Here is a 13,793-nt window from a genome sequence, read left to right as displayed (position 1 = left end):
TCCATTAAACCTGACGTTCTAATCCCTGTTCCTTATTGATTTCCACTCTGCTTGTCAAATCATTGCTTTTACTGTTCTGTTGTGTAATTTGGCAAATTTGTGGATGGATGGAAAACCTGTTGGGGAGCAATAGAGTTTTGATATTGGGAAATAGAAAGAAATATCTTGCATTTATCTGGCACCGTTGACATCCTCAGGACGTCCTGAAGTGCTTCACAGCCGAAGAATTACTTTTGAAGTGCAGTCACCGTTGTTTTTGTAATCTAACTCAGCCAATTTGCGTACAGCAAGATCCCACAGACAGCAACAAGATAAATGACCAGTTAATCTGTTTTTGGTGGCTTCGGCTGAGGAATGAATGTTGGCTCAGGACACGAGGAGAACGCTGTTGCTTTCTTTCCAAAAGTGCCGTTGGATCTTTTACGTCCACCCGAGAGAGCAGATAGGGCCTCGGCCTAATGTCTCATCTGAAAGACGGCATTCATGACAGTGTAGCACTCCCTCAATACTGCACTGTGGTGTTAGCCTAGATTATGTGCTGAAATCTTGAAATGGGGCCTCAAGTCCACGAGCTGCAGACTCCGAGACGAGGGTGCTACCACTGAGCCAAGCTTGGTTTGGCAGGCTTTTCTTTTCATGCAGTGGCTGTTCACCCTCTCACCACCTGCTCATTTTTTTTTTCTGTCTAATTTCACTCAGGAGTCCATGGGAAAAAGCGCTGATGGGAAGTCTTACATCATCACAGGAACGTGGAACCCTAATGGTCCAGCCTTTCAGGCGTTGAATGAGGAGACCCCGAAAGGTAATTCACTGCTGAGAAGCTGCCTGTTGTAATCCACCTCCTTCACTACATTGCTTTGTCAGTCAAAATACTGCACAAAGAGTAATTGACTCTGCCCTGTTCACACTCAAACGTTTGTGTGGGGGGAGCCCTTGCAAACATTAACAGTCCTAGAGGCCCACTGCCCTAATGGCTTCCAGACTACTCATTAGGAAAACGCTGCCGAAAACACTTGCTTTACAGGCAACCGAAATAACTAGAAATATACAAATTAGAGGATCCCCTTGTGGAGCCACTGAGGATTGTAAAGAAAGAAAGACTTGCATTTATATAGCACCTTTCATGACCTCAGTACATCCCAAAGTGCTTTATAGCCAATGAAGTACTTTTGAAGTGTAGTCACTGTTGTTATGTCGGAAATACGGCAACCAATTTGCACACAGCAAGATCCCACAAACAGCAATGAGATAAATAACCAAGTAATCTGTTTTTTTAGTGATGGTTGAGGATAAATATTGGCCAGGATACTGGGGAGAACTCCGCTGCTCATCTTCGAAATAATGTTATGGGATCTTTTACTTCCACCTGAGCGGGCAGACGTGGACTCAGTTTAACTTCTCATCCGAAAGGCGGCACCTCCGACAGTGTAGCACTCCCTCAGTACTGCACTGGGAGCGTCAGCCTGGATTATGTGCTTAAGTCTCTGGATTTGAACCCACAACCTTCTGACTCGGAGGCGAGAGTTACCACCCACTGGGCTACGGCTAGCACATTGGAAACATATGCTCCAGGTTTAAGTATTAATTGGGTGGGGGGTTCGTGGTTTTAACTGAAAGCTGTGTCAGTGGTGAGAGTACATCACTGGTACAGTCTGGGGAACATTAGTTGGGGGCCCATTCTTGGCCTATAGATTCTGTGGAGTTTCTCAATTAGTTCCCATGTACCCAGAGAACTCTTGTGAACTTTAAGCCTCTTGATGATCTTAGTGAACTAAGTTTTTACCTGAAAAAAGTGTTAGTTTTTTTTTGTCACGGTTACGTTGAAGCTTCTGGTAACATGTAAAGAAGTAACACTGTACCTTAAAAGGGGCAAAGTCAAAGGGAAATAAAAATGAGATAAAACCAACAGAAACTGCAGGAAGAAAGTAGACAGGGTAGAATAACAAGAGACAGAGGAGGCTGCTCAATATATACTGATTTGCTGGGGTAGGTCCATGCTCAGCCTCGGCCACTGCTGAGTGGAGGTGAGGTATGCATACTGAAAGAGGAAGGACCCAGAAAGAGGGGAGGTACATCCAGTGACAGAGTAAGTGATCAAGCAAAGATGAGCACTCGGTGACTGAGGAAGGGGATAGATTTTGGTGAAGGTTTGTCTGGTGGCTGAGGAAGGGGATGTGTTTGGATGAAGGTTTGTCTGGTGAATGAGGAAGGGGATGTGTTTGGGTGCAGGTTTGTCTGGTGAATGAGGAAGGGGATGTGTTTGGGTGAAGGTTTGTCTGGTGAATGAGGAAGGGGATGTGTTTGGGTGAAGGTTTGTCTGGTGAATGAGGAAGGGGATGTGTTTGGGTGAAGGTTTGTCTGGTGAATGAGGAGGGGGATGTGTTTGGGTGAAGGTTTGTCTGGTGAATGAGGAAGGGGATGTGTTTGGGTGAAGGTTTGTCTGGTGAATGAGGAAGGGGATGTGTTTGGGTGAAGGTTTGTCTGGTGAATGAGGAAGGGGATGTGTTTGGGTGAAGGTTTGTCTGGTGAATGAGGAAGGGGATGTGTTTGGGTGAAGGTTTGTCTGGTGAATGAGGAAGGGGATGTGTTTGGGTGAAGGTTTGTCTGGTGAATGAGGAAGGGGATGTGTTTGGGTGAAGGTTTGTCTGGTGAATGAGGAGGGGGATGTGTTTGGGTGAAGGTTTGTCTGGTGAATGAGGAAGGGGATGTGTTTGGGTGAAGGTTTGTCTGGTGAATGAGGAAGGGGATGTGTTTGGGTGAAGGTTTGTCTGGTGAATGAGGAAGGGGATGTGTTTGGGTGAAGGTTTGTCTGGTGAATGAGGAAGGGGATGTGTTTGGGTGAAGGTTTGTCTGGTGAATGAGGAAGGGGATGTGTTTGGGTGAAGGTTTGTCTGGTGAATGAGGAGGGGGATGTGTTTGGGTGAAGGTTTGTCTGGTGAATGAGGAAGGGGATGTGTTTGGGTGAAGGTTTGTCTGGTGAATGAGGAAGGGGATGTGTTTGGGTGAAGGTTTGTCTGGTGAATGAGGAAGGGGATGTGTTTGGGTGAAGGTTTGTCTGGTGAATGAGGAGGGGGATGTGTTTGGGTGAAGGTTTGTCTGGTGAATGAGGAAGGGGATGTGTTTGGGTGAAGGTTTGTCTGGTGAATGAGGAAGGGGATGTGTTTGGGTGAAGGTTTGTCTGGTGAATGAGGAAGGGGATGTGTTTGGGTGAAGGTTTACCTTGTGTTGAAGCAAGGGCTGGGTGGAAGTCAAGGGGAGTTGGATGTTGGTGACAGAGCAAGAGGCCAAGTGGAGGTGCGGTGCTCTGTGACCAAGGAGACAGCCTATTAACATGGGTAGGGAATTGTTTAGGGGGTAGGAGACAGAGAGTAGAGATAATGGGTACGTACTCCCATTGGCAGGATGTGACCAGTGGTGTCCCCCAGGGATCTGTACTGGAACCTCAGCTTTTCATTATATTTATCAATGACCTGGATGAAGGAATAGAGAGCCGTATATCCAAGTTTGCTGATGACACTAAGTTAGGCAGCACAGTAAGTAGTGGAGATGGGAGCAGAAAGTTACAAAGGGACATTGATAGATTAAATAAATGGGCAAAACTGTGGCAAATGGAGATCAGTGTGGGGAAGTGTGAGGTCATCCACTTTGGACCTAAGAAAGATAGATCAGAGTATTTTCTAAACGGTGAGAAGCTCGGAACTGTGGAGGAGCAGAGAGATTCAGAGGCCCAAGTACAGAAATCACTAAACGCTAGTGGACAGGTACAAAAAATAATTAAAAAGGCTGATGGAATATTGGCCTTTATCTCAAGGGGGATACAAAGAGGTGAAGTTATGTTACAGTTGTACAGAACTCTGGTTAGACCCCATCTGGAGACTGTGTTCAGTTCTGGGCACCGCACCTCAGGAAGGATATATCGGCCTTGGAGGGGGTGCAGCGCAGATTCACCAGAATGATACTGGGGCTAAAAGGGTTAAATTATGAGACCAGGCTTGTATTCCCTTGAGTATAGAAGATCTAATTGAGGTGTTTAAGATGATTAAAGGATTTGATAGGGTAGATAGAGAGAAACTATTTCCTCCGGTGGGGGGAGTCCAGAACAAGGGGGCATCACCTTAAAATTAGAGCCAGGCTGTTCAGAGGTGATGTCAGGAAGCATTTCTTCACACAAAGGGGAGTGGGAATCTGGAACTCTCTCCCCCAAAATGCTGTTGAGGCTGGGGGGGTCAATCGAAAATTTCAAAACTGAGATAGATAGATTTTTGTCAGGTAAGCGTATTAAGGGTTACAGAATCAAGGCAGGTAGATGGAGTTAAGATACAGATCAGCCATGATCGAACTGAATGGCGGAACAGGCTCGAGGGGCTGAATGGCCTCCTCCTGTTCCTCTGTTCCAAGGAAGGAGGCAAGCCAGGTGACAGATGGAGATGGAGCAAGAAGGTGATGGAGAAAACAAAAGTGAAATGGAATTGGCTTCGACACTTGAATGTCTCAGAGGCTTGTTGCAGGGCAGGGGCAGGGTGGTGGTGGTATTGTTAGGGCCTGTAGATGGTCTGTGCCTTGAATGGAAAGGTAACTGTAAAGGGCAGTAAATGCAGTTCTAGCAACATAATAAAACTGAAAACTGCAATAATAGCCTGATGTATATTGTGCAAAGACAATACCGATTGACTTATCGCAGCTTGGTTTTTGTTTTACTCACAGATAAGAGGGTGTACATGACTGTAGCAGTGGACTTGGTAATCACAGAGGTGGTAGAACCAGTGCGGTTTCTGTTGGAGACGGTGGTCCGTGTGTATCCAACCAACGAGAGGTTCTGGTACTTCAGCAGAAAAACCTTCAGGGAAGCATTTTACATGAAGCTGAAACAGGTACGGGTTTTAAAAAGAAAACAAAGGCGCCAGCTCTCTCGTATTTTGTAGAAGGGAAGTATTTTGTGAATGGCAACTGAGCTGTTGCTGGGCAATATCCGGGAACAACTTAACCACATGTAGTATGATTTGAGTGTCGTAAGTCTACAGAAAATGTCTAAGCGGCTGTGCAAATTCTGGTTTCTGTGCCCGCGAGCCGCCTGCCCCGGCGCCGTGCCCGCGAGCCGCCTGCCCCGGCGCCGTGCCCGCGAGCCGCCTGCCCCGGCGCCGAGGGATCTTCTAGATTTACTCGCTTGGAAAGATATCGACAGCTCCCATGAAACATTCCAGATAACTGGTACCATTATGGAGCTGTGGGCTGGAGCAAGCGGGACTGATGAATGAGTATGATAGCTGTTTAATGTTTTCTGATTAGCTCTGTTGTAATTGGCTTGTCTTGATTTCTGCAGTGACAACTCTAGTATGAAATCAAGCTATTAGTGCTTGGCATTATCAGCATTACATTCAACAGCCATCGATAATTGTCAATTGGATCCCAAGCGTACTGTTAATCACATGCTTCCTTACCCTTTGTACCCTCTCACTCGCCTGATCCCTTTCACTTGTTGGACCGAGTATAAAGCTCTTGAAGCCGCCACTTGTGAGGAATTGCATGGTTTAGGCACTAATATAAGGCCGTGGAGGGTTTGAGGTTAAATTAGTTATGGGGCTGAAATTGTGTTGTTGCGCGTGATCTAACCCAGACAATGTGGACAAGGAACAAATACTGAAACATAGCTGCCCCATATAAGGCAATTTCCAGCTTAGTGACATGCAGCATGGTGTATTCAAGCTTAGAATACTGGAAGTTTTAAGGCTGCTGCTGCACCACCATTTAGTTACTGGGGATTTCCTACATAAATTCCCCACATGTCACAACAACGAGATTTATAAATATTTTATTATCCAAGGAAGGTGGGGCCGATTAAGAACCAAAAAGGAGATCATCTTGTGGAGGCAGAGGGCAAGTATGAGGTACTTAATAAGTACTTTGCATCTGTCTTCACTAAAGAGGAAGATATTGCCAATGTCACAGTAAAGGAGGAGATGATAGAGAAATTGGATCGGATAAAAATAGACAAAGATGAGGTACTAAAAAGATTGGCAGTACTCAAAAGTAGAAAAGTCACCTGGTCCAGATGGGATGCACCCCAGGTTGTTGAGGGAAGTAAGGGTGGAAATTGCAGAGGCTCTGGCCACAATCTTCCACTCCTCCTTGGATATGGGAGCGGTGCTAGAGCTGGGGGGGGAGGGGGGGTTGCAAATTTCACACCCTTTTTCAAAAAAGGGGAGAGAGATAAACCAGGTAACTACAGGCCAGTCAACCTAACATCGGTGGTGGGGAAACGTCTAGAGAAAATAATCCAGGACAAATTTAATTGTCACTTGGAAGAATATGGGTTAATAAATAAGGGTCAACAAGGATTTGTTAAAGACAAATCGTGTTTGACTAACTTGATTGAGTTCTTTGATGCAGTAACGGAGAGGGTTGATGAGGGTAATGCGGTTGATGTTGTGTATATGGACTTTCAGAAGGCATTTGATAAAGTGCCACATAATAGACTTGTTAGCAAAATTGAAGTCCATGGGATTAAAGGGACAGTGGCAGCTTGGATACAAAATTGGCTAAGGGACAGAAAGCAGAGAGTAGTGGTGAATGGTTATTTTTCAGACTGCAGGGAAGTATACAGTGGTGTTCCCCAGGGGTCAGTATTAGGACCACTGCTCTTTTTGATATATATTAATGACCTGGACTTGGATAAAGGGGGCATAATTTCAAAGTTGCAAATAACACAAAGCTTGGAAATGCAGTAAACAATGAGGAGGATAATAACAGACTTCAGGAGGACATGGACAGACTGGTGAAATGGGCAGACGCATGGCAGATGAAATTTAACGCAGAGAAGTGTGAAGTGATACATTTGGGAAGGAAAAATGAGGAGAGGCAATATAAATTAAATGGTACAATTTTAAAGGGGGTGCAGGAACAGAGAGACCTGGGGGTGTATGTACACAAATCTTTGAAGGTGGCAGGACAGGTTGATAAAGCTGTTAAAAAGGCATACAGGATCCTAGGCTTTATAAATAGAGGCATAGAGTACAAAAGCAAGGAAGTTATGCTAAACCTTTATAAAACACTGGTTAGGCCTCAGCTGGAGTATTGTGTCTGATCCTGGGCACCATACTTTAGGAAGGATGTCAAGGCCTTAGAGAGGGTGCAGAAGAGATTTACTAGAATGGTTCCAGGGATGAGGGAACATACGAATTAAGAGCAGGAGTAGGCCATTCGGCCCCTCGAGCCTCCTCTGCCATTTGATAAGCTCATGGCTGACCTGATTGTGACCTCAACCCTACCTTCCCATCTACCTACTATAACCTTTGACTCCCTTGTTAATCAGGAATCTGTCTAACTCAGCCTTAAAAATATTCAATGACCCTGCCTCCACCGCTCTCTGGGGAAGGGAGTTCCACAGACTCACGACCCTCTGAGAGAAAAAATTTCTCCTCATCTCCGCCTTAAATGCGAGACCCCTTATTTTTAAACTGTGGTCTCTAGTTCTGGTCTCTTCCACAAGGGGAAACATCCCCTCAGCATCTACCCCGTTAAGTCCCCTCAGGATCTTATATGTTTCAATAAGATCACACCTCATTCTTCTAAACTCCAGTGTATACAGGCCCAACTTGTCCAACCTTTCCTCATAAGATAATCCCCTCATCCCAGGAATCAGTCGAGTGAATCATCTCTGAACTGCCTCTAAAGCAATTCTGTATTTTCTTAAATAAGGAGACCAAAACGGCACACAGTATTCTAGATGTGATCTCACCAATGCCCTGTACAACTGCAGCAAAACATCTCTACTTTTATATTCCATTCCCCTTGCAATAAATGACAACATTCCATTTGCAAAATAATTGGCAAAAAAGGCCAGAGGGTGGAGATGAGAAATATTTTTTACTCAGCGAGTTGTTATGACCTGGAATACACTGCCTGAAAGGGTGTTGGAAGCAGATTCAGTGGTAACTTTCAAAAGGGAATTAGATCTCTACTTAAAATGGAAAAAATTGCAGGGCTATGAGGAAAGAGCAGGGCAATGGGACTATTTGGTAGCACTTCCAGAGAGCCAGCACAGGCACGATGGGCCGAATGGCCTCCTTCTATGCTGTACAATTCTATGAATCTTCCTCCCCATTCCCCTGACAGGACTGATGTTGATGGGGTACAGATCCATCTTCCTGTACATCATCTGTGTATGAGTCTGTACATCGTGTATTGGCAGGCCTTTTAATGGGGCAGGGGGAGGATTTGAATGACTGAATAGTTCCCCGATGAGTCCAAACCCCTCCTCACCAATGTCCACACAAGCACGCTTTCCTGCAGGGGTCAATGGCTAGCAAGCGGGAGTGGGACACTTCCCTCCATGGTGGAGGGGGATGACTGAGGCCAATTTTACTGCTCCAACCGCATCCTAAGGAGTGGGGCAGTTCTCTACCGCTTCCATGTTCACTTCCATTCACAACTCCTCCAATAATAAAGCAGCCTACGCCAGCCTACAGCAAAACTTGGATATCATCCAGCTTGGACTGACAAGTGGCAGGTGTAATACTCCTGCCACAGAAGTGCCAGTCAGTGACCATCTCCAGCAAGAAAAGGCCTAACCATGTCCCCCTGACGTTCAACAGCGCTACCTCGCAGAGTCCCCCGATATCAACATCTTTGGGGTCACCCTGATCAGAAGCTTAACTGGACCAGATGTATCAACCATGTGGCTCCAAGAGCAGGGCACAAGTCGGGTGCTCTTCCATGAGTGGCTCACTTCCTGACCCCTCACAGCCTCTCCACCATCTACAAGGCTCAAACCACAGGTGTGGTGGAAGCAGATTCACTAGTAACTTTCAAAAGGGCATTGGATATATACATGAAAAGGAGTAATTTGCAGGGTAATAGGAAAAGAGCAGGGGAGTGGGACTAACTGGATAGCTCTTTCAAAGAGCTGGCACAGGCATGATGGGCTGAATGGCCTCCTGCGCTCTATGATTCTACTTGTGATGGAATACTCACAACTCACCTGGATGGGCAGAACCTGAACAGCGTGGAAGAAATTCAGCACCACCCAGGACAAAGCAGACTGTTCGACCAGCACCTCTGCCACTGGACTGTGCGCACGCCCTCCATCACCGGCGCACTGTGGCTGCAGTATGCAGTATCTACAGGATGTACTGCAGCAACTCGACAAGGTTACTTTGACAGCACCTCCCAGCCCTATCTCTGTGAACTAAAAGAGTAGCAAAATTATGGGAGCACCATTGTCTCCCAAGTTCCCCTCGAGCTCACGCACCATCCTGACTTGGACATAGACTTCCATTCCTTCATCATCGCTGGTTCAGTATCCTGGAATTCCCTACTCAACACCATTGTGGGAGCACTGTCACCACAAGTAATGAAGCGGTGCAAGGAGAAGACCAGCAACTTCTGCACGGAGCAGCTAGGGATGGGCAATACATACAGGCTTGCCAGCGTCGCCCATATCCTGAGGGGAAAGAAACGAACTCAGCAGAGACCTTCTGGTATTTATCCCGTATCCTAACTCGCACCAAGCCCCGTTCACCCATCACCCCTGTGCTCGCTGACCTACATTGACTCCTGGTCCAGCAACGCCTCAAATTTAAAATTCTCATCCTTGTCTTCAAATCCCTCTATAGCCTCGCCCCTCCCTATCTCTGTAACCTCCTCCCTATCTCTGTAACCTCCTCCCTATCTCTGTAACCTCCTCCCTATCTCTGTAACCCTCCTCCCTATCTCTGTAACCTCCTCCCTATCTCTGTAACCTCCTCCCTATCTCTGTAACCTCCTCCCTATCTCTGTAACCTCCTCCCTATCTCTGTAACCCCCCTCCCTATCTCTGTAACCTCCTCCCTATCTCTGTAACCTCCTCCCTATCTCTGTAACCTCCTCCCTATCTCTGTAACCCTCCTCCCTATCTCTGTAACCCCCCTCCCTATCTCTGTAACCTCCTCCCTATCTCTGTAACCTCCTCCCTATCTCTGTAACCTCCTCCCTATCTCTGTAACCTCCTCCCTATCTCTGTAACCTCCTCCCTATCTCTGTAACCTCCTCCCTATCTCTGTAACCTCCTCCCTATCTCTGTAACCTCCTCCCTATCTCTGTAACCTCCTCCCTATCTCTGTAACCTCCTCCCTATCTCTGTAACCCTCCTCCCTATCTCTGTAACCTCCTCCCTATCTCTGTAACCCTCCTCCCTATCTCTGTAACCCCCCTCCCTATCTCTGTAACCCCCCTCCCTATCTCTGTAACCTCCTCCCTATCTCTGTAACCTCCTCCCTATCTCTGTAACCTCCTCCCTATCTCTGTAACCTCCTCCCTATCTCTGTAACCTCCTCCCTAAATCAACCCACCCGTTCTTGGGGTTTAAAATCACCCCCCTAGTCTCCATATTATAGAAAAGATATGGAGGCATTGAAGAGGGTGCAAAAAGATTTACAAGGATTCTATAAGGATGATAGCAGAACTGAGAGGATATACTTATTCGAAAAGACTGTACAGGCTGGGGCTCTTTTCTCTAGAAAAGGGAAGGCTGAGGGGTGACCTGATAGAAATGAAAGCGTTTGACTTGTGGGGAACTTCAAAACTAGAGGCCATAAATATAAAATAGTCGCTAATAAATCCAATAGGTAATTCAGGAGAAACTTCTTTACCCAGAGAGTGGTTAGAATGTGGAACGCACTACCACAAGGAGTAGTTGAGGCAAATAGCATAGATATATTTAAGAGGAAGCTAGATAAACATATGAGGGAGAAAGAAATAGAAGGATATGCTGATATGGGTAGATGAAGTAGGGAGGGAGGAGGCTCGTGTGGAGCATATACCAGTTGGACCGAAAGTCCTGTTTCTGTGCTGTAGTCTCGATGTAACCCTCCGAGATCTCTGCGCTCCTCCAATTCTGGCCTCTTAAGCATTCCCGATTTTTATCGCTCCACCATTGGCGGCCATGCCTTTAGCCACCTAGATTCTGAGCTCTGGAATTCCCTCCATAAACCTCTTTCCTCCATCTCCTTCTTAAAACCTTATTTGACCATCTCCTTCTTAAAACCTTCTTATTTGACTAAGCTTTTGGTCATCTAGCCTAATTTCTCCTTATGTGGCTCGGTGTCACATTTTGTCTGATAATGCTCCTGTGAAGTGCCTTGGGACGTTTTACTCTGGTAAAGGCGCTATATAAATGCAACTCGCTGTTGTATGGCTTGATGTTACACTACGGTGTATTTACCCAGCAGGCTGTTGGGGAAGTCTGAAACCAGCTGTGTGACGGAACAGTGTAGTTTTGAGCCATACTGGCCTCACTTTTTTAAAAAAAAAGAAAATTACCCTTTTGAAACCATAGAAACATTTTTGTAGGTTACGCCCTCAGTATGAATCCTGATAATTACAGTGTGATAAAGGCAGTGGCAGGCTGAGCGCCTTCTTTTCGCAATGATTTTTACAACGGAATGAATGAATTTGCAATGAAATTACTGGTCATGAATCATTCTTGAGAGTTTAACCAGTTATTTTTAGCATGGAGCAGCTGGGTTTATTTTAATATTCTGGTTGTTTTAAGTTTTCTCAGAGTATGATTTATGTTCCTTGCTTGGTATGAAGCTGTTACAGAAGTCATTATAAACCCGAGTCGGGTGGACAATGCAGTAAACTCACAAGGCACTACTTAGTACATTTACATTTCAAAGCACTTCTACTTTGGCTTACAGACCAGTTCACTTGATTGGCACCCCATCCACCACCGTAAACATTCACTCCCTTCACCAGCGCACAGTGGCTGCAGTGTGTACCATCCACAGGATGCATTGCAGCAACTCGCCAAGGCTTCTTCGATAGCACCTCCCAAACCCGCGACCTCTACCACCTAGAAGGATAAGGGCAGCAGGCACATGGGAACAACACCACCTGCACGTTCCCCTCCAAGTCACACACCATCCCGACTTGGAAATATATCACCGTTCCTTCATCGTCACTGGGTCAAAATCCTGGAACTCCCCTCCTAACAGCACTGTGGGAGAACCTTCACCACACGGACTGCAGCGGTTCAAGAAGGCGGCTCACCACCACCTTCTCAAGGGCAATTAGGGATGGGCAATAAATGCCGGCCTCGCCAGCGACGCCCACATCATGAACGAATATAAAAAAAACCTCACACTTGTGGTTTGTATGAAAATGGACTAAATCTAGTTCGCATTTTTTGGTGTGAATTTTGTGATTGTCGTAGCAGTGGAGAATGAAACACTTGAGTGCCTGAAATTGAAAGTGTCACCATCAAACACTCCCAGGACAGGCATAACACAGGTCTAGATACAGAGTAAAGCTCCCTCTACACTGTCCCATCAAACACTCCCAGGACAGGCATAACACAGGTCTAGATACAGAGTAAAGCTCCCTCTACACTGTCCCATCAAACACTCCCAGGGCAGGTACAGCAAGGGTTAGATACAGAGTAAAGCTCCCTCTACACTGTCCCATCAAACACTCCCAGGGCAGGTACAGCACGGGTTAGATACAGAGTAAAGCTCCCTCTACACTGTCCCATCAAACACTCCCAGGGCAGGTACAGGATTAGATACAGAGTAAAGCTCCCTCTACACTGTCCCATCAAACACTCCCAGGACAGGTACAGCACGGGTTAGATACAGAGTAAAGCTCCCTCTACACTGTCCCATCAAACACTCCCAGGGCAGGTACAGCACGGGTTAGATACAGAGTAAAGCTCACTCTACACTGTCCCATCAAACACTCCCAGGGCAGGTAGAATAGGGGCTAGATACAAAGTTAAGTAGTTAATGTGCAGATCCAAAAAACTGATGATTTGAAAAAAAAATTAAATTATAAAACTAGAGAAAATAATATAATTAGAGTAGTCCATCTTTGAAACAGCCAATGTGCAGTGAAAAGTTAGTGGCTGGAGGCTGACACTGTATGGGGCTGAATGGCTTCAGGCCGCTGTTGTGTGGAGTGGGATGGGGTGCGATAGATTGCCTGTTGTGTGGAATGAGGTGGGGTGTGATAGATTGCCTGTTGTGTGGAACGGGGTGGGTTGCGATAGATTGCCTGTTGTGTGGAACGGGGTGGGTTGCGATAGATTGCCTGTTGTGTGGAACGGGGTGGGGTGCGATAGATTGCCTGTTGTGTGGAACGGGGTGGGTTGCGATAGATTGCCTGTTGTGTGGAACGGGGTGGGGTGCGATAGATTGCCTGTTGTGTGGAACGGGGTGGGTTGCGATAGATTGCCTGTTGTGTGGAACGGGGTGGGTTGCGATAGATTGCCTGTTGTGTGGAACGGGGTGGGGTGCGATAGATTGCCTGTTGTGTGGAACGGGGTGGGGTGCGATAGATTGCCTGTTGTGTGGAACGGGGTGGGGTGCGATAGATTGCCTGTTGTGTGGAACGGGGTGGGGTGCGATAGATTGCCTGTTGTGTGGAATGAGGTGGGGTGTGATAGATTGCCTGTTGTGTGGAACGGGGTGGGTTGCGATAGATTGCCTGTTGTGTGGAACGGGGTGGGGTGCGATAGATTGCCTGTTGTGTGGAACGGGGTGGGGTGCGATAGATTGCCTGTTGTGTGGAATGAGGTGGGGTGTGATAGATTGCCTGTTGTGTGGAATGAGGTGGGGTGTGATAGATTGCCTGTTGTGTGGAACGGGGTGGGGTGTGATAGATTGCCTGTTGTGTGGAACGGGGTGGGTTGCGATAGATTGCCTGTTGTGTGGAACGGGGTGGGTTGCGATAGATTGCCTGTTGTGTGGAGCGGGGTGGGGTGTGATAGATTGCCTGTTGTGTGGAACGGGGTGGGGTGTGATAGATTGCCTGTTGTGTGG

General features: G+C 46.7%; 1 protein-coding gene across 1 annotated transcript in view; it reads left to right on the top strand.

The window, feature by feature from the left end:
- The window catches only part of rabgap1l (RAB GTPase activating protein 1-like), a 550,110-nt gene that overhangs the window by 94,669 nt on the left and 441,648 nt on the right, over positions 1–13,793 (top strand). Inside the window, exons 9-10 of the mRNA XM_067990829.1 lie at positions 700–802; positions 4,705–4,871. Of these exons, the coding sequence (XP_067846930.1) occupies positions 700–802; positions 4,705–4,871 (270 nt within the window). The remainder of the gene's footprint in view (positions 1–699; positions 803–4,704; positions 4,872–13,793) is intronic.

This window comes from Heptranchias perlo, chromosome 9, assembly GCF_035084215.1.
Source record: "Heptranchias perlo isolate sHepPer1 chromosome 9, sHepPer1.hap1, whole genome shotgun sequence".
Taxonomy (NCBI): domain Eukaryota; kingdom Metazoa; phylum Chordata; class Chondrichthyes; order Hexanchiformes; family Hexanchidae; genus Heptranchias; species Heptranchias perlo.
This window is presented reverse-complemented; position numbering and strand designations above follow the sequence as displayed.